Source organism: Prinia subflava, chromosome Z (assembly GCF_021018805.1).
Source record: "Prinia subflava isolate CZ2003 ecotype Zambia chromosome Z, Cam_Psub_1.2, whole genome shotgun sequence".
NCBI lineage: Eukaryota > Metazoa > Chordata > Aves > Passeriformes > Cisticolidae > Prinia > Prinia subflava.
The window spans coordinates 68,301,938-68,328,257 of record NC_086283.1 but is presented as its reverse complement, the minus strand read 5'-3'; the positions used below and the strand labels follow the sequence as shown (position 1 = coordinate 68,328,257).

Sequence of the window (26,320 nt, the reverse complement as noted above, 5' to 3'; positions counted from 1 at the left end):
ATTTCGTATTAAAAGACAAATGAAAATACTTATGAAGCACACAAAACACAATAAAAAATTAAGTATTTTTAATTAACATCTCTGAGAAAGTAGTTTAATCTCAAAAAATTATTTTCATTAAATTTGTGAAGATCTTAAAGCACTGATTTGTTTAATTCATCTAACAAAACCAGGAAATATAAAAATACATAATGTAGGAGCTTAAAAAGTCTGTAGAAACACAAAAATATTTTGCATCAGTTGCTTGCATTATTAGAAGTTATTAAAGCATACAGTAACATACAGACTGGCCATATTATTGCATATATTTTGTGCCAAGAAGCCTGGCCTAAGTTTTTTTCAGCTTATTTCACCAACAATTTTACTCAAACCTCACAAAAATTCTGAGCATTAAATGCCCATATCTGTTGTTTAAATTAAATTCTCTACTGAAGGAATATATGGCTTTTGAGAAAATCAGCTTATGACACAGATTCCATTTTACTGATAAGTAACACAATCTTTTTGCAGAAATACTTAATTATGAAAATGCACATAATGGAAAACCAGTTTAAATTAATCCTCAAGAAAACTACCCTCTTTCTTTGGTTTTTTCAACAGAATGTTCAGTGAATCCATCATAAATCATGATCTAAATATATAGGTTAGGGTTTTTCCTGTTTTATCCTCTAACATTACTGCTTCCTCTATAGAAGTAAGGCCCCTGTTGACCTTATTTTTGTCTGAATATTTAAAGTCTCAAGAAATTATCAGAAAAAGTAAACCAAGATGGACAGATTAATCACTTCATCACACAGTATTGTTTTACATCCCCTTTATCGGTGAACATACCATTGTGACAATTTTTAAGTACTAGAAAAATACAATATACCTTTTCTAAAGTGAGAAGATTTATTTCTGATTGTAGCTGGATTTCTGGTTTGCTACTTTGCTGTTCTTTGTATTGCTGGAATTCCTTCTCCAAAGCCTTATGCTTATTTTCTGCTTCACAAAGCTACATTAAGGAAACCAAGATGCAAGTTAGCAGAAAAGCCCACTCACAGACAAATAATTACTTTAAGTTACTTCTTAGTCCCTGGAACAAATATTTTACTGTCAATTATCTGATATAAAACAGACACTGAAAGTTGCACTTCATAATTAATGATCTCTTGATGATGGCACACAGCAATGTTTTAATAGGAAGAGTTTTAAAGAGGATCTTTGCTCAGTACTGGAAAGAAAAAAACAAGTCTGTCCTCATAAACATAAGATCAAGATTTATGCACATTTTTGTTCATATCTCTAAAAAAACTTGCAGAAGAAATACAGAAAGCATAATACTAAGATTTATACATATTTTAAAGAAAGCCAGTGTTATCTACTATATGAAGTTTTATTACTTACTCAGTTTCACAGCATAATTTTAGGAATGTCTGCAAAAGGAAACGACTAATACTTTGTACAGCCAAAGGGTTTAGAAGAAAAGCTGGAGCAGAAAGGCTTCAGTGACTAATGACTTAATGCTGAGTACCTCTGCCCTTACAGTGTACTTCCACAGTTTCAAGAAGACTTTTATAAAAAGAGTGCTTTGCTTTTTAGACACAATGGGTAATTTGAAAAATGATGCCAATACACAATTACTTGCTACAGAGAAAGTGAGGAAGTCATATGTTTAACAGTGTTTTTTATAATATATTAAAAATACCAAGAACTTTCTGTGATGTTTTCTTCTTCTGTTAAATATTATTCAGCTATAAATATGTTAATACACCTGATGGGACTGAAGTATTCCATATCAGAATATCATCTCACATGGTGATCTTGTATTTATGTCCAACTAGATAATGCAAATATTTCCATGAATTATATCCAACAGTTTAAATACTCAGTGAAAATGCTTTAGAGAACTCATTTGTGTTTCAAAGCCAACAATTTCTACTGGTACAACAATATGTTAATTCTTTGATCTTCTCATTGGGTCACCTCTATTTTTCTCCCAAATTTCTGCTTTTTGCATTTATAATTGTTACATACTGGATGTAAGAAAGCAAAGATGTTTCCTACAGAGCCATACAAAAAACAGACTTCACTGCCATTGTTTTTTCTCACAGAATTACAATAATTTATTGAGCTTGAACAAAAGACACTGCAGTTTAACACCTTTCATTTTTACCTATTTACTTTTAAAGCAGACATAACAGACATGATGCCAAAGACAATAACTAAGTCCTTTTGCTATTAGAAATATCAGCTCTCCCTAAAACTTCTACAACAATGTTTAATTTCTTGTTTGGTTCTGGAAAAACATTCAAAAATTGAATTCCTCAGGAGACCTCAGAACTCTGGTCATGAAGAAACTATAAAAATTCCACAAATAAAGTACAACCTCATTCACAAAGTAAGTGTGTTCTTCAAGGTGGATGCTTCAAGGATCTTCTCTTGTACATAGTGAGGCTTACCAAAACAAGTTGAATTCTGGAGTTCTCTAAATGTTTAAGCGTGGAAAAAATCCCTCTAAAAGGGGTGGTATGGAATAAAATCACTTATTCCAGAACATTCTGTGCTAAGAAAGCAAAAACAGCAACACAAAAAATGCCACACAAACAAAAAACTCCACACCCGAAAAGGTCTTAAAAAAAGAGACTCATCTGGTAGCAACAGAAACTGTCTGCTTGTGCACATTACAAAGAACAGGGTCCTAGAGTGAAACTCCAAAGTAAGCAAACAAAACCCCACCCCCAAGACAGCAAAAGAAAAATGCCTGTCCCATGAACAATATGTGGCAACAACCACCACATATTGAAGTGCAGCAGGAACAGCACAGAGAAAGACAGCCAGGATGCTCTGGAAAAAATGGCCTTTATACAAAACAAGAGAAAACATAGAGGGGCTTGTGTTTGGAAGAGAGACAGTATGACACCCACCTATGCATGCAGGAACAGCATGCTGCACAGACACTAAAGGCTTCTTCATAATTACTTAAAAATGTGCTTAAAATGAACATAAAGAAGCTTTTACATATAAAAGACATAATTAAAATTTAGAACTCACTGCCATAGGATGTTGCAATACTAAATACTTTTTAAAAGGAATCACATGAGATCAGGAAGAAAACTTTCATTGACCACTGGTAAGTATGAAACTGACTCTGGCAAAGAGTACCTATAACCCTTTATGATACATACAATTTTGGATATACCAAAATTGCATTTTTTCCATAGTCTCCCTTCTTATTTTCTTATCCTCTAAATCCAGCTATTGCTGTACCATAATACTGAGCTAAATGATCTTTGGCCTGACAACTGTGTGTCTGTCCTGAATATGAAAAAGAAAGTGATTATGATATTTTATTTAGAAAAGACCTGTTCAAGATAAAAATGGCCAGTGGAAGCTGAAAGAATGAATATGAAATAAGAATACTAGCTGGTGGCATTTGGCTCCTTGAGCAAGAAGATCTACTGCCTGACTTGCCTGGATTCTTAGCCGCCAACAACACATAAAATGCAAAAGTGATCCACTTATCACTTTGAAAACAACTGCATTCTGCAGTTTGAAACTGTTCACCCCGATTCAGTGACTGCTCAAATAGAATGGGCAAAATGAGTATTTTTGAGGTTAGCAACATTTTTGTATTAGCTAAATTTTTAAGAAGTTTACAGTACTGTGCTTAACATATGCTAACAAGACAAGAAATACGTTAATGTTAGTGTTTAATATAGAACTAAAAAACTCAAGAAAATCTATCACAGCTCTTCCTAAGTACAAAAATACGGCTGTAGCTGACAGTTCTTGAAACAGTGAAAGCTAATATGGGACTATCACTACCACACATGAGACATGAAAAACACCAAAGCAAGAAATAATTCTACATAAACAAAGTACTTTTCAGAACACTTAGGCATTAGTAAGATTTAATTTACTCAATAACAAACTAAGTGTCCAACGCTTAACAACTAAAAAAAAATACTAACTTTTACAGTTTATTTTAACAGCCTGGAAAAATATCTAGACTATTCTTGTTATTAGTTAGTTGTTGTTAGCCAAAGTTAGCTTACAGGACAACAGAACATGGTCTAAATTTTCTGTTTAGAAAGTACTATTCTCATAATAGAAGATTGCAATAAGAAGAAAATTTCCTTTTCTGTTCTCATAAGGATAATATGAGCATTCTTTTGCAATAGAAGAATAAAACTAATTGCACAGTCAAACTATTTAGATGTTAATTGCCAACATTTCTTTAAGTTACTGAAATGTACACTGCTCTTCAGGTTCTTCATGTAATGTATGCTTTTAAATAAAACTTCATCTTCAAAGCTGAAAAAAAAATTAAAGAAACCGCACTGCAAACTGGCCATACAACTGAGCATGACTGACATGGATGGATCTCAGCACTGAGCTCTCCAGTTTAAATGAAATGTTTGTTACAAAGTTGCCAGAATACAATTACCTCTAAACCACTGCTTAACTAAGTATACTTAGAAAAATGCTCACTTTTATTAGAAAACGTCAGCGTACTTACCTGCTGATGTAAGCGAAGCTTGTCTTCTTCCAGCTGTTTGATTTTTGACCTTTCTAGCTCTAGCTGGTGTGCACATTCCTCTCTGGCTCGGCGCAGAGAATCCTGAAGCACCTGCAGATTTCGTTCATGCTCTGCTTGCAGTTCCTTCTTTACTCTTGGAAGCTTAAAAAGAGAGACATATTTATATTAATCCATAGGAGTGAGAGCTTCACTTGAAAAGTCTCTTAAAACTGTTGCTGCTATTATGACAGAAAAATTGTTAGTAATTTCTAAAATTAAACAATAAAATTTCCATTGTCCAAATGTTCACGATATATGTTCTTATTTCAGTTTAACTAACAATCTGTCAATTATTATATTTGGGCTATAAATATACCCTTGCTTGACTACTGTAAAAACAAAGCTCTCTAGAGCTCTTCTGTACGTTCTATGTGATTCTACATGATTGCTCAAGGCAGACTTCACCTTCCTAATACGAAGTGAAAAGCTAAATACTCCAATTTACTGCAGAGACTGAAAGTCACAGCTACAGCCAAAATGTCTGTAGGTCAGCGAGACTGCACTGCTCAAACTGAGCATATTGAGATAATTTCTCATCAAGCTAAACAGAAAAACAATCTTCAAGTCAAAACATGTTTGAACTTTCTAGAAAAATGCTACTGTCCCAGGTAATTGCTAGCTGAATAGAAACTTCTCCAACGGCCCATTTCTCAAACTGTTATTACTAACTGAACACTACATTTTGACCAGATGTTTTTTGAATCCACTGTTTTTTATCATCTCTAGCTCTCGGGTCAGAATCTTACTAAACTTTGAGGAAGTTTTTTGAGAAGTATACATAAGATTCTAAATAACTACTTCTACTGAGACTGAAATGCACTTGGCCAAACCTGAGCACCAGATTTTTTTGCACAGGTGCTAAAGTCAAAACATTAGTCACAGCACAAACTGCCTCTTGAGGTACAGAGAGCCAGGGAACTGAGCAGGACATAGGTTCAGCAAGCCAATTCCTGTGTTGCAAGTTCTCAATTTTGTTACAAGCACAGAAGGGATTAGTAGGCTAGAAAAATTAATCTGAGTTACGAGGAGGAAAGAGCAAGTTTGTTGGACAGCTAAAACACAGTATTATACAGCTAAAACAGTATTATACCTACGTAATTTTGAGTTTGTTCTGAAATACAAGAATAGGCAGTTTTTTCTCTTTTCATATGACCAGCACCCCTGAAGTCACACCCCGTTTCCTCAGATTGCAGGTGTTCAGTACAGTGGTACTTACTGGTTTCTCCTGCATCCTCTTTGACCCTGTCACTATTAAAAAAAAAATCAACAGAAGCAGGAACTCTGAAAATGTTGGATAACAAAATCTGAAGTTTCTCCCAGATCTCCTTGTCACCTTCTCTTATTGCAACAATCAATTTAGCAATTACTTTTTGAAGTGCGGCAATCCTGTGTGTGTACAATACTCACTTGACAGTGTTGAACTTAAAATTGAGATATGCTAATGTTACATAAATGTCTGCACTGACATTAAATCTGTCAAGAATAGAAGGTTTGCAGTTCTGTAATTCTAGCAACCCATTTAAAAAGCTTACTGAATTTCCATCTCAGTAAAAAAGTGTAGTTTTAACAAAACTTGGCTTAATTACTAGTGTTCCTCTACATATCACTATGAATGTGGCTATTTAGTATCTTATATACAGAGCACAGTTGTCACCATGTGAAAACTCAAACCTTATAGAAGTAGCTAATGCAATTACATTGTTTATTATGAACAGTTTTTACCTCTGACTCAGCACTAAAAAGTTGTCGCTCTCGCTTATCCAGATCTCTCAAGGTTTTCTGAAGTTGTTCTTCCAAAACGTTATATTCTGCTACCTAAACAAAGGAGGGAAAAGAAAGTATAAAATATTGATAGTTTTTATTTAGACATTGCTATATGAAACATATCTCCAGCTCTTAAAATTAAGAACTTGCAAAGGAGAACCCTTCTAACTAAGCATAAGCTAATGGGTTGCCATGCACAGCTTGGCTGCAGAAGAGCTTTTCGACTAAGCAGGTAAAATGTAATTAAAGAGCTCCCATATACAGCAAGCTAACCTAAGGAAATTTCTAATAAATATTCTATGATAAAAGGCTCCTTTTAAGTCTTTTGCACTATTGTAGACTAGATGCATACATATCAGTAGGTGCAAATGCTAATCACAGACGCTTTGTTACCAAGTATCTTGTAAAATTTATAACAATTTAGACTTTCTGCAACTATAAGGAGGAATTTCCTTACCTTTTTTTTCACTAATGCCTCTCTCTCTCTATCTCTTTTCTTCCATTCCTCTGCAAGTGCTTGCATATGGACCATTTCCTTCTTTTTAAGCTTTTAGATGAAAAAAAAAGAAAACAAATCCCCCAAACCAGATCAAAATGGTTGCAAGTGAACCTTTAAAGTACTAGCAGATCTAAGTCTTGAAGAAAAAGAGTTTTGTATGCTGACTTGTACAGCTCAAGATATGGTTCTGACAGTGAAAGTTTTCTTACACTGAAGTACAAAATGCAAAGTAAATGCATGTTTGAGAAAAATATCCCAACAGAGAGGTACTAGAGTTTCACTACCTTTTAAAAAGAAGCACGTAAACAAAATTAATATTTAACATCAACAGTTTGAATCTTGACTCTATTGTATTTCATAAAGAGTAATGGGAAATCGTGAAGATGGTATTCTGCAATTCAAACCTAGTACCTTGTTCACTCACTTAAAAATTAACCTTCTTCCTTAAGAGCACAGAATTTGTGGATGGCGTAGTTTACATTTGAAGTTTTAATATTCTGTATGAGTAAAATTTAGTTCTTACTTAAAATGATAAAATAAAATACAATTAAAGTCCTTCTCTGTACCAATTCTGCTAAACCTTCTCTGGCAATCACGTAATTTAGGTAATAAAAAAGAAAGAGTAAAAACCTGATTTTCAAAAATGTCTTCTTGCATTTCCTTCCACATTTCCAACTCCAGTGCTGCTTTGTATTCCAGAGTTTCTCGAGGTTCTGGGTGGTTTTCTGGGACACAGCAAGGCTGAGTGTAAGGGACATACCGCTGTTGCCCAGCACCTACATCCTGATATAAAAAGAGTGGATTTTTCATTGGAACTTCAACTTTTCAAAGACATGTTCAAGGGAAAAAGAAAAGATTTAAATAAAATTACTTGAGAAGAATCTGACACCATAACTTCTTGCACTTTGACAAGTCCATAGTCTTCCAATGTGATGGCATACGAAAGCTCTGCTATTCTGTTGCCTGACCTATAAATGGCATTAGAATGTTATTTTATCAAAACTGTCCAAAGATACAGAAAGAGAATTGTAATACAACACACAAAACAGCAAAGCTGAAGTTGTTCTGTGCAAGCTCAGAATCTCTAAAGAGTAGCCTATGTGAGACCCCAAACATGCACTCTTATATACATTGTTAAAGTAGGGTCTAGTTTATGAATCTACAGCAAGCTTTCTGACTTAATCAGATAACTTGTCATTGGAAACCTATTTCCTATTTAATAACAGATTACTTTAATCAACACATCCCTGCAACGAGGGAATAATCCAAAATTGCATCTACAGTCCTAAATCTTTCTAATGATATAACTGTTCATATACAGGCATTGCTGCTGACTTCAAATTAAGATATTCATTAAATTTCCTTAGCTTTCCTCATTTAGACTTTAACAGTAACCTTCTAGTTATCCACAACAGAGTAACTTAGCATATCATTTGTGGTAAAATATCCTTGGATTACTAAAAACCACATTTCTGGAAGCTTCAGCACAGGGAACTGGTAACTTTAAATCACTTAGAGGTTAAAATATCTACCTGCCCTCATACAGTGAAACAAGGCCTAGATAACAGGTAATTTAATAAATTAATTTGAAAGTAATTGTGTTTCTGCTTAAGAACAGTTTGTTTCCAATTGCCTCGTCTCTAATCACAGTCAAAATGCAGCAAATAAAGCCAGCCTTTTGCACAGGAAAGTGTTAAGAGAAGAAACACACAGACGTCACGTAACTGGAAATTATCAAAAGTCTCACATGAAAGTACAATGCAGTGTAAACCTTGGTCAACACAAACTCTCTCATTTCAGTGATAACCACTCAGTAAGGCAAATTACATAATCACTTGTCAACTGGAAGCTGCAGAACACATCAAGCAACAAGATGCTGAAGGAATTACCCACGGCTGTAGTTTTCACAGAAATTCACTTTCAGCAAATAAATAAACAACACTAAAATGCTTTTTACAAGGGTGCAGCCTTCTACACTTATTTACAAAGGAAAAAAAAAGCTTCTACTTCACTTAAGTTAAAATAAATTGCTGCATTAAATTCTCACAACTTTCCATCAGTCACTGACTAAAAAGGAAAAAAAGATTCATATTAATGGACCTCAAAAATCTGAGTAATTGATTCAACAAGTCTGTTGAACATACACCAGTGTAAAAAGAAAGTTACACCAAAAAGAGCAAGAATAAGAAGGGGTCAGCACAGCAGAACACAGACCTGATTATATTTTGAGAATGCCACCTAGTGGTTATGTTTTGTGCAAAATGAAGCTTCATTTAACGAACAGCAGAAGTATGAATCTTAATGTAACCAGGCCATGATGGCTTTCCCACAGAAATTTAAACAAAGCCAGAGGTCAATTTTCTATTAAGTTGGGAAGAGGAGGGATACCAGTCACTAACATGAAATTTCCTGCGCATTAAATATAACACGCTTTTTAAAAAATCTGTAGTGGTTTAAAACAGGCCTCAGTCTTAAAAGCAATTACGTTTATTTTTAAGGGCATAATCAAATTCCATCCTCACAGAGAAAAGATGAGGGTCTAGACACTGATTGTGAACCCTAATCATCTTCAACAAGGACACAGGACAGCAGTAACTACAAATTAAAAAATATATACATATACACACACATATATACACATATATTTTATATATATATGTATAAATATATATAAAACCCCATTACTTCTCTGTGTAAATGAACACTTCTCTCTTTCTGATGTACTCAAGCTGAAATCCCTGTTACTATCCTGAAATAGGAGACATCTCCATTGTCTGGGTGTATCTGTCCATCTAACTTTGTTGTATCTAAAAGCATACTATGGACAAACAATGTTAACTACTTTCTGGAATATCAACACTTTCTATAATTGTGTAACTTATTTAAAACGGTGCTTATTTAAAACGGTTCCTCAGTAACTTTTTTTTTCAATTATTTATTTCTTAATCTGTATGTGAAGTTTAATTTACCCAGGATCATGATTACATAAAGGTTTATTACAATGACTTGGGTAGTAGTGTGGACATTGCCCAATACAAAGTGGCAATTTAGCTTTTCATTTCTTGGATGTCTATTCCCCTCTGCATACTGCAGTACCCTGCAGCCTGCTTACCTGTTCAAAAAGCTAAACAGGAGGAGCTTGCTGTTTTTCAGAGAAACACTAAACAAACAACTCTAGAAAACTTGCTACAGAGTTAAGTATTTTTTAAATAGTTTTACCCTTGTGCTGCTGTGAAACTGACTGTTTCATTACAAGTCTGACGCCAGCATTGTTCACCATTCCCACCCAAGAAGCGGGTTTTTTCTGAAGCCAAAATATTTGAAAGCTGAAGCCTTGCCACTCCTAGAAGTAAGTCTTTGGCTGTTTTATCCTTGTGCCACAATTCAACCAACAGAGGCAATCTGAAACAAAGAAGTGATTGTAGTGTCAGGCATCAAAATGAAAGAGGAAGCATTCTTATTTAGAACCTCATGTTCTAAAATTAACTTCTTAAATCAGTGATGGTTGCAAATGTCAAACAATGAGGTGGTTTTAGCGCCCTTCCCTTACAAGAATGATACTACAGACTTTGTATCTTCTCAGTCACTTGGTTCAGTCAGATTATCGTTCTTTTCTTCACTTATTAGGAACTAACAGTGTTACAGTGAAAATGACTGACAAAATAATGCTAACACAACACGATCATCTTCATTTATAAATACGTACAAATGAATTTTAGCCATTGTCACTCAAAATACATCTCCTTCCACTCCTACTTTCAAAATACTGCTATTTTGATGATTCATTTTTACATCTCAGTCATTTATTGAAAGCTGGTTGAACTACTGGGAGAACTGTTTTACAGCCCTCAACACTGCAAGCTGCTTTCCAGGTACCTGCTGTATTTTCAAAGATGTCATATAGTCACTGCATATTCAAAAGAAAAAGATTACATATTTCAATAAGTACTTTGTCAAAAACGGTGCTATCAAGCTTTACTTTTAAAATTTACAGCAATTGCACTTGTTCCTGTAAGTAACAATACCTAATTATGCAAGAGATAAAACTAAGAAATGTAGAATTCCTGACACTAAATGTAATTAATAGAGAAACTAGAAGAGTAGGCTATTAAGTTTTTATTGGCATTAGCCCTTGAATTATTTACTAAATTCTAGAACAGACAATCTTAAAGTGATTGCATTTACAATACCTAGACATTTACAAAATCTAGAAAAGAGTAATTAAGATAAAAACCTGCAAATTACTACCTGAAGAATGTATCTTGAAGCTGATGAGGTATAGTCGCAAAGTCAAATGCACAATATGACTTTGGAAGAAAGACTTCCATGTTCTTTCTAACTTCTACAGGTGGACTTGTCATAATAGGTGCTGCACTGCCAAAAAATGGGTATGAGTACCTAATAAAAACAATAACAACAAAAAAAAAAAATCTATAAATAACTTTTCTTATACCTTCTGCAACAGGAAAACCAGTTTAGACATCATTTACTAAAGCATGACTTATATCAAAGTTTTAGAAATTTATACTAGTAAATACAGCAATAGAACTTAGTTCTCAATTAATTCATGTTTTCATTCACTTCAGGAATGACTCAGGTTCTTTATACTGGCTGTTGTTTTGACAAAGAAAGTTTTATTAACCTGTATGTTCTCAACCAGATGAATTCAAATTTTACTAGAACTCTGCGATTATTATATAAACTGAGCAAAGAGAAGAAAAATTTATATTCACATGTAGATTGTCACTTGAAAACATCTGTCACTATACTTACAGTTCAGACTAGACTAACATGCAATAACTGATAACTAGGTATACATATACACAGGGTCAGAACCATTAGAAAATTTCATTAGCTTTTCTTTCTACAGTTTAATTGACTAAAAGGCAAGTCTAATAATTTTACCTGTATGACTTAAAATGTCACCTGAAATTACTGTACTAGCACTTTTCAGTGTATGATAAACTAACAAAGGGAAGGCCATGAACCTCTTAAACCTCACTTTGATCAAACTGATGAAGCCAGCTGTCAGCTAAATTCCTAATAAAATAAAAGTTGCATCAAATGATGGCTCTATATATTAAAATTGCAGTCTTCACCTTTTGTGGAGAGCTGTTGAAAGAGCTTTTTTGGACTGGAATAAAATAATGCTTCCAGTCTACAGCAAATTAGCAGTCTTCTACCCTGCAACTTTTCTTAACATTTATGCAACTGGATGTTTCTCCTCTTCAACTGCATGCCATGCTCATCACTGGCTACAAAAACTCAAGTGCGTGAAACAAACCTATGTTTGTTACTGTTCTGAAACAAATTAGTTGCAATGTTACATAAAAGATTTCATGTGGCAGAAGTCCATCCGTTGTATGTTACTTGCCACATACTATTTAGTAGTGCAATCTATATGAAAAGACATTAATGATGCACTCTGTATTAGCTGTATTTTAAAATATTCCACCCCTACATTCCATTCACACCTCTTCAACCTAATTCAGACAAAATCTAAACCCCTAAAACCGCCACCACAACTAGACTTCCCAGCGACCAGTTAAAGCTATATGAATCAAGCTCTGCCAGAAAAGAGGCAAAGCAAATGCAGATGCACCTCCCCAAACTGAAAAACTCAATGGTTTCAGATGACTGGAATCACCATTTAAAGGTATATTTCATCACAAACACCAAAAGCACCCTAACAGAAATGAGAAGACAAATTTTAAAACTATTCAAACACACCATCAATAATTAATTTAACAAGTGTAGAATTTCTTTTTTAAACCATCAGAATCATCCCTGTATCTACAAGTCTCTCAGAAATGCATTTAACTACACTGATTCTTCATTAAAACTAGAATATGCTTCCTTTGGATTCATATACAAACCAGTGATCTGTCTCTTACTGAAACACTATAAAGAATTCTTGGTGGAATGTGGAAAACTCCAAAAAAACCCACAAAAAACAAAACAAACAAAACAAACAAAACAAAACAAACAAAAAAATCACTTAATTGATCAGCTGGAAATGTAGCCAGAAAGTAACATGAAAAGTAATTCTCCTCCTCCTTTAAAGACTGATGTTAGGACTGTTGTCCAAGCTCAGACATTCAAATAAGACTTAATACCAGTTACAGAAAAAAGTAAAGTTTTACACACCATCTTTAATGTTCACTTTAGTGATAAGCCAAATGAACATTCTGAAGTATTTTGCTACTGAAAATCAGCTGCATAAAAGGCATGAGGAGGCTGAGAAGCATGCCAGCAATCACTCAAATTATGAAAGCTTTGTATTTACCAAGAATAACAAAAATAAATTGTACCTTAAAATGCAATTTATTGGAAAACCAACTTCCAGACCACGTATACTTCTCAGGTCTATTGAAAAGCAAAAATGGTGAGAGGCTGCTGGAATGACAATTTTCTGTGCTGACACAGGCTCAGAAGAACTGGACACACCTACAGGGTTGGGCTGAGATATCGCTACTGGACCACTATCAGCTGAAAACAGAAAAGAGAATTTATGTGCATTTTTTATAACTTGTTCTGCTCAAAATAAAAAAAATCTCAAAATTAGTGCCACATTTTAAATGCAAATAGATAGCTTGCTTTCCTAAGAGACTTTTATTCCTTATAAAATAAATGAATATTGTAAAAATAACCACTCCTTCTGTAAGTTACTTCTTCCAAAGAAAAACACCAAAACCCAATATACTTTAAATCTTCTTACAGGATTGTAGTATTTTTCCTTTATTAATCTTTGAAGCTATATAAGTTTAACTCACTGAAAAAAGTTTATACTATGATCAAAGATATTAAATTTTTCAGAAAGATGTTGTAAGACTTCAGTTTATATTAATTGTTCTTAGCCAACTTAGGGGCATGCATAGGAAAAAAATAATTTTAACAATTTAGGGGTTTTTAAATTAACTAACTTCTTTAGGGGAATTACAAAGACAGATTAACAGGTCAATTAGAGTGCTTATGTAAGGCAGCATTACCCCGGCCACAAGCTGAGGTGTAGCTATTGGAGCAAACTAAAATGTGCAAAGCACATCTGCTTCTGTCATAGAACCCACATACCATGGCATGCACTTCATAATTTAGGAAGCAGAAGCAACATTAAGTGACTGCCCAGTTGCATCCAGGCTTCTCACATCCTTACAATGAGACCCAATAGTGCCTTCAGAGAGTAAAACATCAAACTACAAGTCCCACGGACAGGTTTTGTGTCTTGAAAAAGGTATTCTAGAAGAATGTTCATTTTGTTTAAGTCTTTACGGGCTATTTGGGCTACCAAGCCCCTAAAAAAGACGGGATGAAAGTGTCAGATAAGACACCTTCTCAACTGCCTTTTTTAAGTGCTACTTGTTCTGATACTTCTTCATAATTATTTAAAACATTTCCACTTTTGTAATTTTTAAAGAAATACATCATTACTAGCATTGACTTTATTCTTTCCTCAATTTTGTAAGTGTTCTGTTTGCATTAACATTACAAAAAAGAAAAATGCTGTAATACTTCAATATCAGCTAGTTATTACAATGTATGAATGAAACAATTTTAAGTGATTCAGGTAAAATGTCCGTAGCTTGTTTGATGCAAAGTGGCAGAGTGGAATTTTAAGGTCATCATAAAACAAAAAGCACATACAGCTTACTGTTAAAATTAATTTAAGTTGTACTATAGATAAATTTCATTTATTGTATGAAATTCAATAAATTTTGCCTTTGGGATTTTGCAGATCTAATGGAGGTGACTTTGTTCTGCTCTGCAATTTCAAAGCTGGAAGCTCTTCAAAACACGTTTGTTTGTTAACCTCTTGAGGGCAGCCACCAACCAGCTCTGAAAAAAAAATGTGAAAGGACACGTTTTACATCTCAGCGAAACAAAATTATAGAATTACTATCACTATTAATAAAAAAGCATAATCCTGGATTTCCTAACCAGAGATGCAAACCAGCTGCTGGGATCACAATACTTTCTTTTTACATTCTATATAAAGGACCTAATCCTTGCTTAAATAAGACTAGTTAGAATTAAAAAAAAATTGGCTGAATTAGCAGACAAATCCTGAGAGACCATTTTAGGACACAGAATTGCCTCTACGGAATTTGGTATCTTTAGGATACATCTCAAAACACCAGCAATATCATTAGAAAAATAATCATTCCACTTTATTCATAAACCATCTCTTAAGAAAATTCATGTGCATTAAGAATTTTTAGCTAAAGAATGTTCACCTAAACAACATTTTTTTGAGATTTATTCTGTTATTATGGATTTCCTATCTCTGTTCCTCTTCTATTTTCCACTACTCAGTACTCAAATTAGAAACAAGTCCTCCTAGAGCTTGAGCTACCAAGTCCAAACAAAAGGATCATGTAAAAACAAACAAAACAACCCAGAAGCTTGTTTTTGTCCAGGAATCTGTATTATACAAACAACTGTCTTCACAAATTTTTATCCACATGGTAAATTCTGTAGAAAAGTTAAAAATCCACATTAATCCTGCTTTTCTGTTGAATAAATTAGTATTTCATCTCATTAAGCAAGTCAGTTTCTTCACAGGCATTGCACTAAACCTTCTCATTCACAACTTCAGGAGATTCTAAAATATTTTTTTATTATTTTTCAAGCTGATGACCATCCACATCACTTGTAATCCACATACCGCCAAATACCTAATCTGGCTCTTGCAGTGTGCTTAACAACAATCATGTTCAAATCACAACATTTACCCTGCTTCTGTTATTTGTTTTATGCAAACAATTCTGACTTGCCTGAAATTTATCATCAGAAATGAGTACTACTTCATGAAATAGTAGAACAGAGTAGTACATGATGCAAAACCACATTTGGCAACCAGGCAAAAAATTGTACATCACATACCCCTTTTCCTTGGTTTTGTGCCTTTTTCAAACTTAAGACTTTCCACTTCGCTTTCTGTTGCTACATCTTCTTTTGAAGAACACTGGTCAGCTTGAGATGGGACATTTTGTGATCTCTGCTGCTGGCTCTCTGTTTTTCCACTAACAAGTGACAGAACCTTCTCCTGTGGCTGTTTGGGTTCAGTTGCAGCATTTAAGGGAATCAAAGGCTGAATAAAATGATAGTTTTTTATTGATCATGGCTTGCATTGAAAAATTCTGTCTATGGCATTCCATAATAGGAGATTATTTTTCAGGCATAGAAAAATGCCAATGAAAGGATAAAGCAATTAATTCTTTCAGGGTTTTTTTTACACAAAACCCAGTCAAATATGATTTAGAAACACCAATAATTTTTTAACGTGAAATTGTGCAACAGTATCTAAACCAACAACCAATGGGTAAGACATACCTGGGTAGTCACGCTCTCCCTTTGAAGAATTACAGATACCCCAACAGTAGGAGACAGATCCAAAGGCAGTTGTGGCAGTTTCTGTTTAGCTCTATTTGGTGGAACAAGAACAAATGGTCCTTCTATTGCCACAGGGTGTTCGTCAATCTCCACATTTCCTTTCTTCAGTAGTCCAGATAGGGGAACTTCAGTGCTTCCAAGAGAGTGATCCCCACAGCAAAGATGGATCTGCACACACACAAAGGTGCTAGAAAGTAACTGGTATGTGTGATTTGCACTGGAACCATCTGCACGCTTCACTAAAGGAAGCGTGAACACAACAAATGATCATCCCTAATCTAGTCCCTGCATGCTGAGAATAAGAACAGCTGTAAACCATCAGTTTTAAGCAGGTGGGATTTGCTCACTGAAAGGGCAGCAGCAAATCACTGCACTGCTCTTCTGAGGACCTGTCATATCATTCCTTCTGTAGGATAGATTCAGTACTCTTCTAAACACAGCACAGATTCTTGCCCTTCATGTATAGGCATATAAAATGCATGACTGCAAAGTAATGAAAAAGGCTACTTTAAGGCTTTGGACATACACTTAGACACCACTTAAGTAGCAAGGATTTTTGGAATTAAGTAACTGTGGTTTGAATTCCTGGTAAATATAATTACTTGAAAACTTGACTCGACTGTTTATTCCTTACACAGCTTAGCATTTATACATATGAGTGAAAGATGGATTTTACAAAAACCAATACACACTAAGGTATTATTAATTTATTCCTCAAAGTTACTCTTTGAAACTTAAATACTAACTTGCTTTTTCCCAAGTTTTGGGAAATACTAACTAAATACTAACTGCTTTTTCCTTCAGTTTTGATTTAGCAGATCAGAACACTGCATCCCCATCCTTAATATTTTTTGCACTTAAGGAAAACTGTTGTGCTGAAAGGTGTGAACTGCCAGTATACATACCTAGGTGTTTATATATATGTACATACGTACAAATACAGTCATGCTATACATATATACATACCAGTCTTGGCCACTAGCACCTTTTAGAACCAAAGTCTTCATTTTTGAAAAGTATGCTAAAATTAAGAACCAGAACACAGTACTCTGATCCTACATCCTAAGATTCAAGATGCTGAGTGAGAAGTCAAAGAAAGAAAACTAAATCAAAATGTAGATCTGATTTCACAAGAACTTTTGTTCAAAAAGTCTTTTACACGTGATGCAAACATGCATCGTTCCCCATATGTGTACATATGTATCATATATGCTATATTAAATACTTTAGGACTGTAGAGTAAGAATAAATTCCAAACACACCAATGCACATTTTGCTCCAAAAATATTTAAAGTTGAGGCAAAAAACCCAAAAAACTCTGAAACAGTACAAGTTTTAAACAAAAACATTCTTGAAGCACCCTGCATAAAAATGCTAGAATGGTCTGTATAAACTTAAAGAAAAATAACTTTAAAAAGGTCCAGATCCACAAATTACTTTGTATAACTAATACTGTCTTATTTACCAGCTACACTATCAGAAACCCTACACCACCCCCACTGAATGAAGCAGACTCCTGTTTTGTAATTAATTTGAGCCATGCACATAGTACCATAAACACTCTAAGTACTACCTGATATTTAGAATCATAGATTTAGTTTGGAAAAGACCCTTAAAACCGTTGAGTCCAGCTGTTAACCTAACACTGCCAAACCCCCACTAAACCATGTTCCCCATTTAAAGACAAGGCTAAAGATAAGCAATATCCCATAACAGCCCAACAATGTCTGTGGTGTATTTAGAAACAGCATTTGGTTACAGAGCCAGGAAAAAAGACAGACCTCCCTTATCATTCACAAAGAGTGCTGAGGTCAGTGATTTCAGAACTTAGGCAAGAGTGACCTGAGCAGCTGACATGAGATTACCATAGGTAGCACAAAGCAGGACTCTGGGGTGCAGATGGTCCAATTGCAGTGCAGGACCCAAAGCTCAGAGCTCTTGAAAGTGCCACGTTAGCTCTTTGGGAAGATAGTATTTCAGCAACACTTTTTATTATGACATGTAAACCAGCTTGCTGTAACAGCAACTAATTAAACACACAGCACCCCACCTGAGCTAGGAAACATGCTGCTATGGCTTTCCTCATATCAGCAAGAGAATAAACTTATATTTGAGCCAAAATACTATGATACCATCTTAGCTTTGGAAACAGAATGCTTCATAGATTCAGCCTGAGACATATTCTATTTCTTTCATATTAATTATTTATTTTCACTCACATTTGAAATGAAACAGCTTACCTGTAATTTTGACTGTGCACAAAGATAAACTTGAAGAACATCTACTGTACTACGTATTCGAACTGAAGCTCTTTCTGGCTCAAAGTTTGGATTAATTAAATCAGTGAAGGGTTCATTTGTGACATCATTACCCAGTAATGAGTAGTAAAAGAAAAACTCAGGTTGTCGATCAGGGAGCTTCATAGTACTAGGAACTAACTGAAAGAGATGTAGAAGAGAATAATGTATCTTCTTCCTTGATGCAGAGGTACAGTAATTCAGAAGCACTAGTTTGGAAATTAGAGCTTAAAGTGACCAGCTGACCTAAATCTTAACTTAAACTCCACATATAACTTATTATATTAATACTCAAATTAAAAATGGGGTTTTTTCCAAGTAAAAAAGAGTAAGCTTTAACTTACAAGCATAACAACTTGTAAAATATTCTGAATTACCTTTGAGACTCCTCAACACCAAGGGGTATAACTGACATGTATTTAATAACATTAAGTACTGCACAAATACTTAAATAAGCTGTGCCTTCATAAGTATTTTCAATATAAATAATACAGATTAGTTGCTGTTACATAATTTACTTAATTGAATAAAAGACCGAAACAGATGAACAGCTACTTCATCCTGTAGGAAACTGCAACTGCGAGTTCAATGCCTAAAGAGGCACAAGCCACCCCAAAATGATCACAATAAATTTTACTTCTCAAGGTCCTATAATTCTGACATGGGATAGTATTTTAAAAAAAAGAAAGACGACATGACTGAAGAGAGTTTATCATACACCATGAATTCCAGACCTACTAAAACCAAATCAGTACAACAGCTGAGGTCTAAAGCTGAAACAACCATTAGCATGGCACTTTATCCAAGCTAGTAAGTTGTTCCCTCAGGCAATATACAAACTCTGTCTTACACGCTTGAAAAGTATTTCACCTTGCTTGAACTCCGGTGTGTATGCACCATACTGAAGACTAATATTATCCATATATTAACTTTTTACATTATATGGCAGTAGAGAAGTATGCATTTCATAAAAATACATAATTTAAAGTAAATACAACTTCAGCCCTTCAAAAGAATTGTATTTCATCTGCAGTCTGACATGTCAAGAAATTCACGAAGTTTTAAAATTAATAAAAATTCATCATGGGACAAGTCTATTTCTTGAAATAAACTTAGAAAAGAATAAAAAAACTAATTAGAGATGAGGAATGGGAGGGTGAAAATACTAACATGGGACAATAATTCTAAAACCTACACATAGCAAGGAGACAGACCTGTTCCAACCGTGTTGCAAATGCAATGGTTACAGACATGACAAAGTGATCTCTGCAATACTCTGCTGGTCCAATTTGATGATAGCCCTCTTCTTCATTCAAGACTGGCACAATACTTTTAGGGTCTAGTCCAGGAAAAAGGGTGAGTACTAAGAGAGAAGAAATAAACCTAATTAACTAATGGCCTTTTTAATTGCTGCAGCAATGTGATATATAATTGCAATTTTATTTTTAAGCATCATGCATGGAAATTACATGTGGAAAGAAAAATTACAAATAAAGATCTTGATGCCTGGTACCAAAGTTTTGCAAAGCACAAAAAAGTCCCTAAGTATGCTTTGGAACAGCTACAAAAAATTCTGAAATTAACTTCTGTTCACAACTGTTATGTTGAACACCATGCTAGACAGAATTCTTGTTCTTATTTTTATTTTCTGTTACAGTGAGAAACGCTACAGTGACTGGAAGTTTATTTCACTAGAGTGCTGTTGAAACCATGCTGTTTCTTTACTTTGTTCATTAAAGAAAATGCAGGACAGTAAGTGCATATTGCAATCTATTGGAACAAGTATCATGTGCCATTCCACAGATCTTTAGAATGTTTAATTTAAAGATTTTTCATCTGAGGTCTTCAATGCATAAAACACTGTATTCTGGTTTGCTAATTTCTGTTCTATTGTGCCAGTATTTCAACACATTCAGCTCTCAGGTTACACCAAGTAGAAATAATGACATAGCATTTTGTGAACAGAAAAGCTCTGTTTCAAGTACTGGAAGCTTTAGCCAACTTAAGTCAGTAAAGGAGAAAAAGGTGTTGGAATACTAAATGGAAAAGTATCTGACTAGACTAGAACTGCTTTGTCATACCCAATGACTGGAATATTAACTTCACAACTGTGAAAACCCAGACGTTTGTTTGTTCCCCATTACATAAATATGACATTGACTAATTTTGACGCGATGAAAGAATGAGTAAAGCTGGCAAACTTGTTTGTAGCAATTATTCCACAGAAAACATGAAATAGGAAACAGTGCTGAGTAAAGTCAGAAAGGTCTTCTTTTATTTTTTGCAAGTGTAATGAGGGATAGGAGAACTTGCAGGCACAAAGACCACATGAGAAGTGCAGACTAAAGAATCATTTACAGTCATTCTTTGTCTCTTTTACAAATTTTACAATATGGAAAGTTCCTTGTGTTTTGTTGTAAACCTGAAAGAATGGAATAAGCCATCTTACACTGAAGCTTAAATCCTGTCTTAACCAATCTAGAAATGTAGCCGAATCAGAGAATTCTGGGCCAGAAGCTTGTGAAACACTTCCTGCCACTGACCACTCTGCTTTTACAAAATCACAGCCACAGATCACCAGCGCATAGATGATGGATTTAGAGTTAGGGAAAAGGTACCTTCAGACCAAGAACACAAATTATTGTAAGGGATGCAGGAGAAAATCCACTAGTTGTACCAAAATACTCATTTTTCGAAAGTTAAGTAGCTAAGCACTTGGGTGAGAGATCAGGGCAAGATAGAGATGTTTTTGTTTTGGAGCTCTTTCAATCAAGTTTTTAAGATCTTGTTGTTTTTTTAACAACTACTAACTTGCATTAAAAAAAAATCACAGATGAAAAAGAGACTTAAAGGCACAGCACATAAAGGCACCTACTAGTGTTAACATTTGAGTTCCAATAGACTTTTGACACATTTCACTGACTTCTTTCAAGAAAAATGAACAAGAGTATCCAGAACGGGAATGAGTCCCAAAAGTAAGCAGATGTTACTACAAAAAAACTTAACAATAGTACATAACTTAAGTACCTAAAGATTAGAAGAAAAACCCATCAAAGAAGTCAGCCTACCCAACAAATGAGACATTTTTCTACTTTACAGTTCCAAACCCCAGGTACTGAAACTTTACTTTCAAAAAAGAAGCTCCTTTCCTGTTTCTTTCATAACTTGCCAAAGCCTATAAATACAAATTAAGTGCCCAAGGGAATTAACTATGAGCAGCTCATTCTCATTTTAAATACAGTTGGTTTACAACTTGTCCCTCTAAAAATCACACAGGAAGATTTTTAATTCAAAGTGAGTGATATCATGTTACTTACTGTTCCCCTCTCTAGGGGGTGCCTCCTTTGCTTTAAAATTATCAGCTGGTGCTTTTGAATCCGTCTCCAATGCAACACCGATTTGGATTTCAGGTTTAAACTTAGGGTACTTGTTACTAAGCAAAGGACACCATTTAGGGGCCTACACAGTAAAAAAAAAAAAACAAAAAAAGACCCAAAAGTGTTTAAAAACCACAGAAAAAAAATAGAATACTACCATGACAGAAAACTCAGTCTTAATCTAGTACTTCTATTTCATCATCTACAGAAATACACTTTGTTTCTTAAAGAGAAAAGAAATATCTTTCCTAAAAATTTGGTCTATTTAGTAATCTATTGTACTAAAATATTCTACAGAATGGCTACTGAATGACTAGCTGAACATAGTGGTTTTTTCCCACTGACCTGTATAGCGAGAAAGTTAGAGAAATATACCATAAATATTTATTTAGAAAACCTTCAAGTCCTCAGCTGCACAGTAAGTCATACGCATTGAAAATTCTCTGGAAGAGTGACGTCAAAATAGGACACAAATAGACTCCTTTTATGACCCATATCAAAGTTATGTTTTGATCAAGCTTGATACAAGTGTGTTGGCTTATTAAATTTACATAAGCAATTATATTGTGCTTACTCTATGCTGTATTAAGGAGCTAGAAATAATCACCTAACACATCTTCTTCCATGGAGGCCCACTGGACAAAAACAACTTAAGACTTGATTTGATGATGGAGACTCAATTCAATTGCTCTTTATCTATTGCTGAGATAAAACTTTCCAGTTGATTAAATGAGATTGTGTAGATTGATTGCTAGTGATCCAATTACCCAATTCAGATATAAGCAAGGTTAGTACCAACAGTATTTTTTCATTTGCACATGTTCTCAGAGTCAAAATGTCTCTCCTCTTAAGAAAAGCAACAAAATCCCCATACATGATCAGTCCTTCCCCAACATGAGACTCAAAAGTTCAATCTATGCTCTAATTCAAATTATATTATCTGTAACAGCATTGCTGTCAAAACAAAATTTTAAGTCTTTATACTCCATAACATACCTGTTTCTTTTCCTGTGCAGCCCTTAAATCGAGTACAATATAGCCTATATTCTCTTTAGCTGAAGATACAGGATCTAGTGCAAAACACTGTAGTTTGATAGGTGTACGCTGAAGCCTGAAAAAGTAACTCAGTTGAAATATTAAATATAAAATTTATCTCTGCAATTAGTTCTCAAAGATAGTTTGTAAATTTCCAGCAAGCCAATGCTACAAAACTCGTTCTATAACTAACTTCTTTAGGTCAAAAACTGAATTTTTATTGGACATATAAAGTCATTTTTAAGTGAGAGAATGAACAAGTGGTTTAATTTTTTAAGAAAGTGTGTTGGAGCCTCAGAGTCTCAAGCGCTATTAACAAGACATTACCAAAAAATGAATACCTCATCCAATAAAACAAATAAGCACACCGCCTCACACAAAACTTGAATTGCCTTGCAGGGACATCTTAAAAACAGGACTTGTGGAGAAGTTTTTCGTTAAAACACCTGACTACTTGGAGGCACAGATAAGATGTCTAGCACATAGCAAATACAGGCATCTTTCTCTGTCAAATAAAAATCATACAGCCTTTATAACTTCTTTGATAATATGGTCATAATATTACAACTTATAAGTTGTAAGACTTGTAAAACCAAATAACATGTATGGAAACATTCAATTTCTCAGCTTATTTCCTTGGCATTTTCAAAAACTATTTACATAGGCTTTTCAGATTTGAAGTTAAGTTAATTTTGCGTCACAGTATGCATAAGAAAACTTGACTGCAATGTTTGTTTTGTAGCATTTTTAACTTGCTCTAAGAGCCTGTGGGGTGTTTTTTAGTAATATAAAAATATACCCTTTAGAATTTTTGAACATCACTTATCTTGCCATATACTACCTCTTTTTGCACATTAGTACATTTTTCCTTTTACTTCTATCTACCATAATGTTGTGAAAGTTCCCAAAAACCAGATCAGATGACAGTAATACAAAAAATGTATTTCGCTAACTGTAAAGACAAGAAAATTAAATTTTATCTGGAAATTAGACTTCACTTTTTAACATTACCTGTGCTGATGAAGTGCTTTTCTGTCAAGTTCCCAGGCCAATTCTGTAGCAAATTCTGGCTGATCAGTATGCTCCACAGGGTCAGTAGCCAACTGCTCACCATCTAACTTAGCTTCAACTATAAGCATATGCTTGGGTCGTTTTGGGAAATAGCGCCCTGTAAAAGAGTGGCATTGCATGCACCATCACTAAAAGAGATGCAAGAGCTCAGATCTGTGCCATCAATCATTTAAATAAAATTAATTTCCCATATCACCTCCCCTGCTCTGTTCTTTAAAGAAAGTGTTTGCATTATGCAGAAATATGAAAGAACTTAACATGAAACACGCTATTTTTGAAGAAACAGGAAATTAAGTAACAGAGGACAAAGTAGCAAGGAATTAAAATTATTTGAGAAATCTATGATTTGCAATAGGTAAGGGAGCAATCATGAGAAAGAGAGTGAATGCTTTACTTCAAGTGAAGATGTCCATGTCTGTCTGACAACAAAATATAAAAACATGATCTTATAAAAGTAGTGAAAGGTGCTTTTCCTGCCTCTCGCTGAAAAAAAAAAAAAAAAATCATTACCAGATTAGGAGAATGCCTAAAACTCTCCTAGGATTGGTCCCGAGTTCAGGATCATCCAATATTCCGATTTGAAATGACGAAAAGAACTAAAAATTTACTTATATCAGAGTGTGGGGAGATGATATTACAGGGATGTCAGGCGACAGGACGGGATCTTATTAGTAAGCTCCTCTGGTAAACTACATAAATGGACACAGAGATAATAGGATTTACTTGACAAAGTGAAAGCATTCAGCCAAAACAACCCAACCCCCCACTGATCTTCCAAACAGCCCAAAACAGAAAAAGACATCCCAACAAACAACTCAAACACACTCTAATTAGACCACAGAAACTAAAACCTGTAGAAATGCAAGATGAACAACTAGACATACGTTTGAGTCAACACTAACAAAAAAAGCTTACAGCGGATTGCGGTAAGGGATAGAGACACCAAAATACTACTTTTAAAAAACAAAAAACAAACAACAAACCAACCAAAAAACCCCAAACAATAAAAAAACAAAAGCCGAAACCCTCAGGGAAAGACAGTTACTTTTCTCATTCACTTAAAACAACACATTGCATAAATACCTCCAAAACCTAACGGAGGGTAGCCAATCCTGGCCTTAAGATGCGTAGATCCAAAGCTTCATTAATAAAACCGGTTTAAACAATGCTGCTCAGCTTACCCCGCTCACGCCACCAGAGAAAACACCTCGGAGGCAGCGATCAGCCCTCATCTTCCTCTCAGGACACAGGGGAGCTACAGCAGCCCGAAGGCCGCGACCCTCCCGCCCCTCCCGGTTACCTTCCAGCACGGAGACGACGATCAGCAGCCGATCGGCGGCTCTGGAGACCATCTCCCCGCTCCGCCTGGGCGCCGCCGGAGCCGGGAAGCGCGGCCGCACCCGAAGCGGAGCAGAGAGAACCGCGAACGCTCGGGCCGGGCCGGGCCGCTCCGCCCGCGCTGCCGCCACTCGCCGCTCTTTTACCGCCGCGGAGCCTTTGAACACCAACCGCCGCCGCTTCCGCCCGGCAGCGCCGGCCCAGCCGCTTCCGCCGTCCGCCCCGCCCACTCCCGCCTCTTCTCGTCCCGGCACCGCCCCGGCACCGCCTCTCCTCGGCCCCCGCACCGCCCCGGCACCGCTCTCGCACCGCCCCACGGCGAAAGGGTCAGCCGCAGGGCACGAAATGTCAGACAGGGGCGGGGAACTGTAGTCGAAAACCTCACAAATAAAAGAATAAAAAGGCTGTTCACAAGCACTCCGCATTGTCAGTGGAGGAATGCCATTTGCTTCAAGTACGTGTCTTCTATTAAAGAGGGGAAGTTTCTTTATGTCCCCGTCCCCCCCCGCCCCCCCGCACTGTGATGAGCGTCGGAGCAGAATTTGAATTCAGTCGCAGTGAAATGCAGCTTTGTCCTCCTTAGGTAATATTTTAGAGTATTGTGTTCCATATGAAATAATACTCGGTTAAGCAGCAATGTCACAAAATAGTGTATCTCTGTACTTTGCATCCCAAGTTAAACACATATGTCTTGATTTTGAGGCAAATCCCCCCATTTTTAAGTTTAACAGGGTTTTTAAATAGATGGCCTAACAGAATCTTTGTGTAGACTTAAAATCCTTGAGTTTTAGTAACATGTATTCTTCAAAGTTGCTGATTCATCATTTGTGAATACCAGGAGAGGGAGAACCTGTTTGCCTTTTGCAAGAATGTTATTCTGGTTCTGAAACACTTCCCAAAAAGACACTTTCTTATATCTGAGTTGAATCTGCCCAAGTTCAATTCTGACTGTTCTTTTTTGTTGTGTCATCTTCAGGTGTGTAACACT

At 35.4% G+C, this 26,320-nt stretch overlaps 1 protein-coding gene across 2 annotated transcripts in view; it reads right to left on the bottom strand.

Moving 5' to 3' along the window:
• Window positions 1-25,820, bottom strand: part of CEP120 (centrosomal protein 120) — a 40,464-nt gene extending 14,644 nt beyond the window's left edge. Inside the window, exons 1-18 of one of the 2 annotated variants that reach the window (XM_063422900.1) lie at window positions 25,295-25,817; window positions 23,935-24,091; window positions 22,885-22,999; window positions 21,829-21,970; window positions 19,726-19,874; window positions 18,455-18,652; window positions 16,155-16,382; window positions 15,705-15,912; window positions 14,541-14,657; window positions 13,136-13,313; window positions 11,073-11,222; window positions 10,044-10,226; window positions 7,696-7,792; window positions 7,455-7,607; window positions 6,783-6,872; window positions 6,284-6,376; window positions 4,502-4,663; window positions 872-994 (exon numbers count right to left, since the gene is read on the bottom strand). In XM_063422900.1, the coding sequence (XP_063278970.1) occupies window positions 872-994; window positions 4,502-4,663; window positions 6,284-6,376; window positions 6,783-6,872; window positions 7,455-7,607; window positions 7,696-7,792; window positions 10,044-10,226; window positions 11,073-11,222; window positions 13,136-13,313; window positions 14,541-14,657; window positions 15,705-15,912; window positions 16,155-16,382; window positions 18,455-18,652; window positions 19,726-19,874; window positions 21,829-21,970; window positions 22,885-22,999; window positions 23,935-24,091; window positions 25,295-25,757 (3,006 nt within the window). In that variant the 5' untranslated portion in view covers window positions 25,758-25,817. Of the gene's footprint in view, window positions 1-871; window positions 995-4,501; window positions 4,664-6,283; window positions 6,377-6,782; window positions 6,873-7,454; window positions 7,608-7,695; window positions 7,793-10,043; window positions 10,227-11,072; window positions 11,223-13,135; window positions 13,314-14,540; window positions 14,658-15,704; window positions 15,913-16,154; window positions 16,383-18,454; window positions 18,653-19,725; window positions 19,875-21,828; window positions 21,971-22,884; window positions 23,000-23,934; window positions 24,092-25,294 lie in introns of both variants that reach the window. The other variant, XM_063422901.1, reaches the window with a different exon arrangement.
• Window positions 25,821-26,320: the final 500 nt, after the last annotated feature.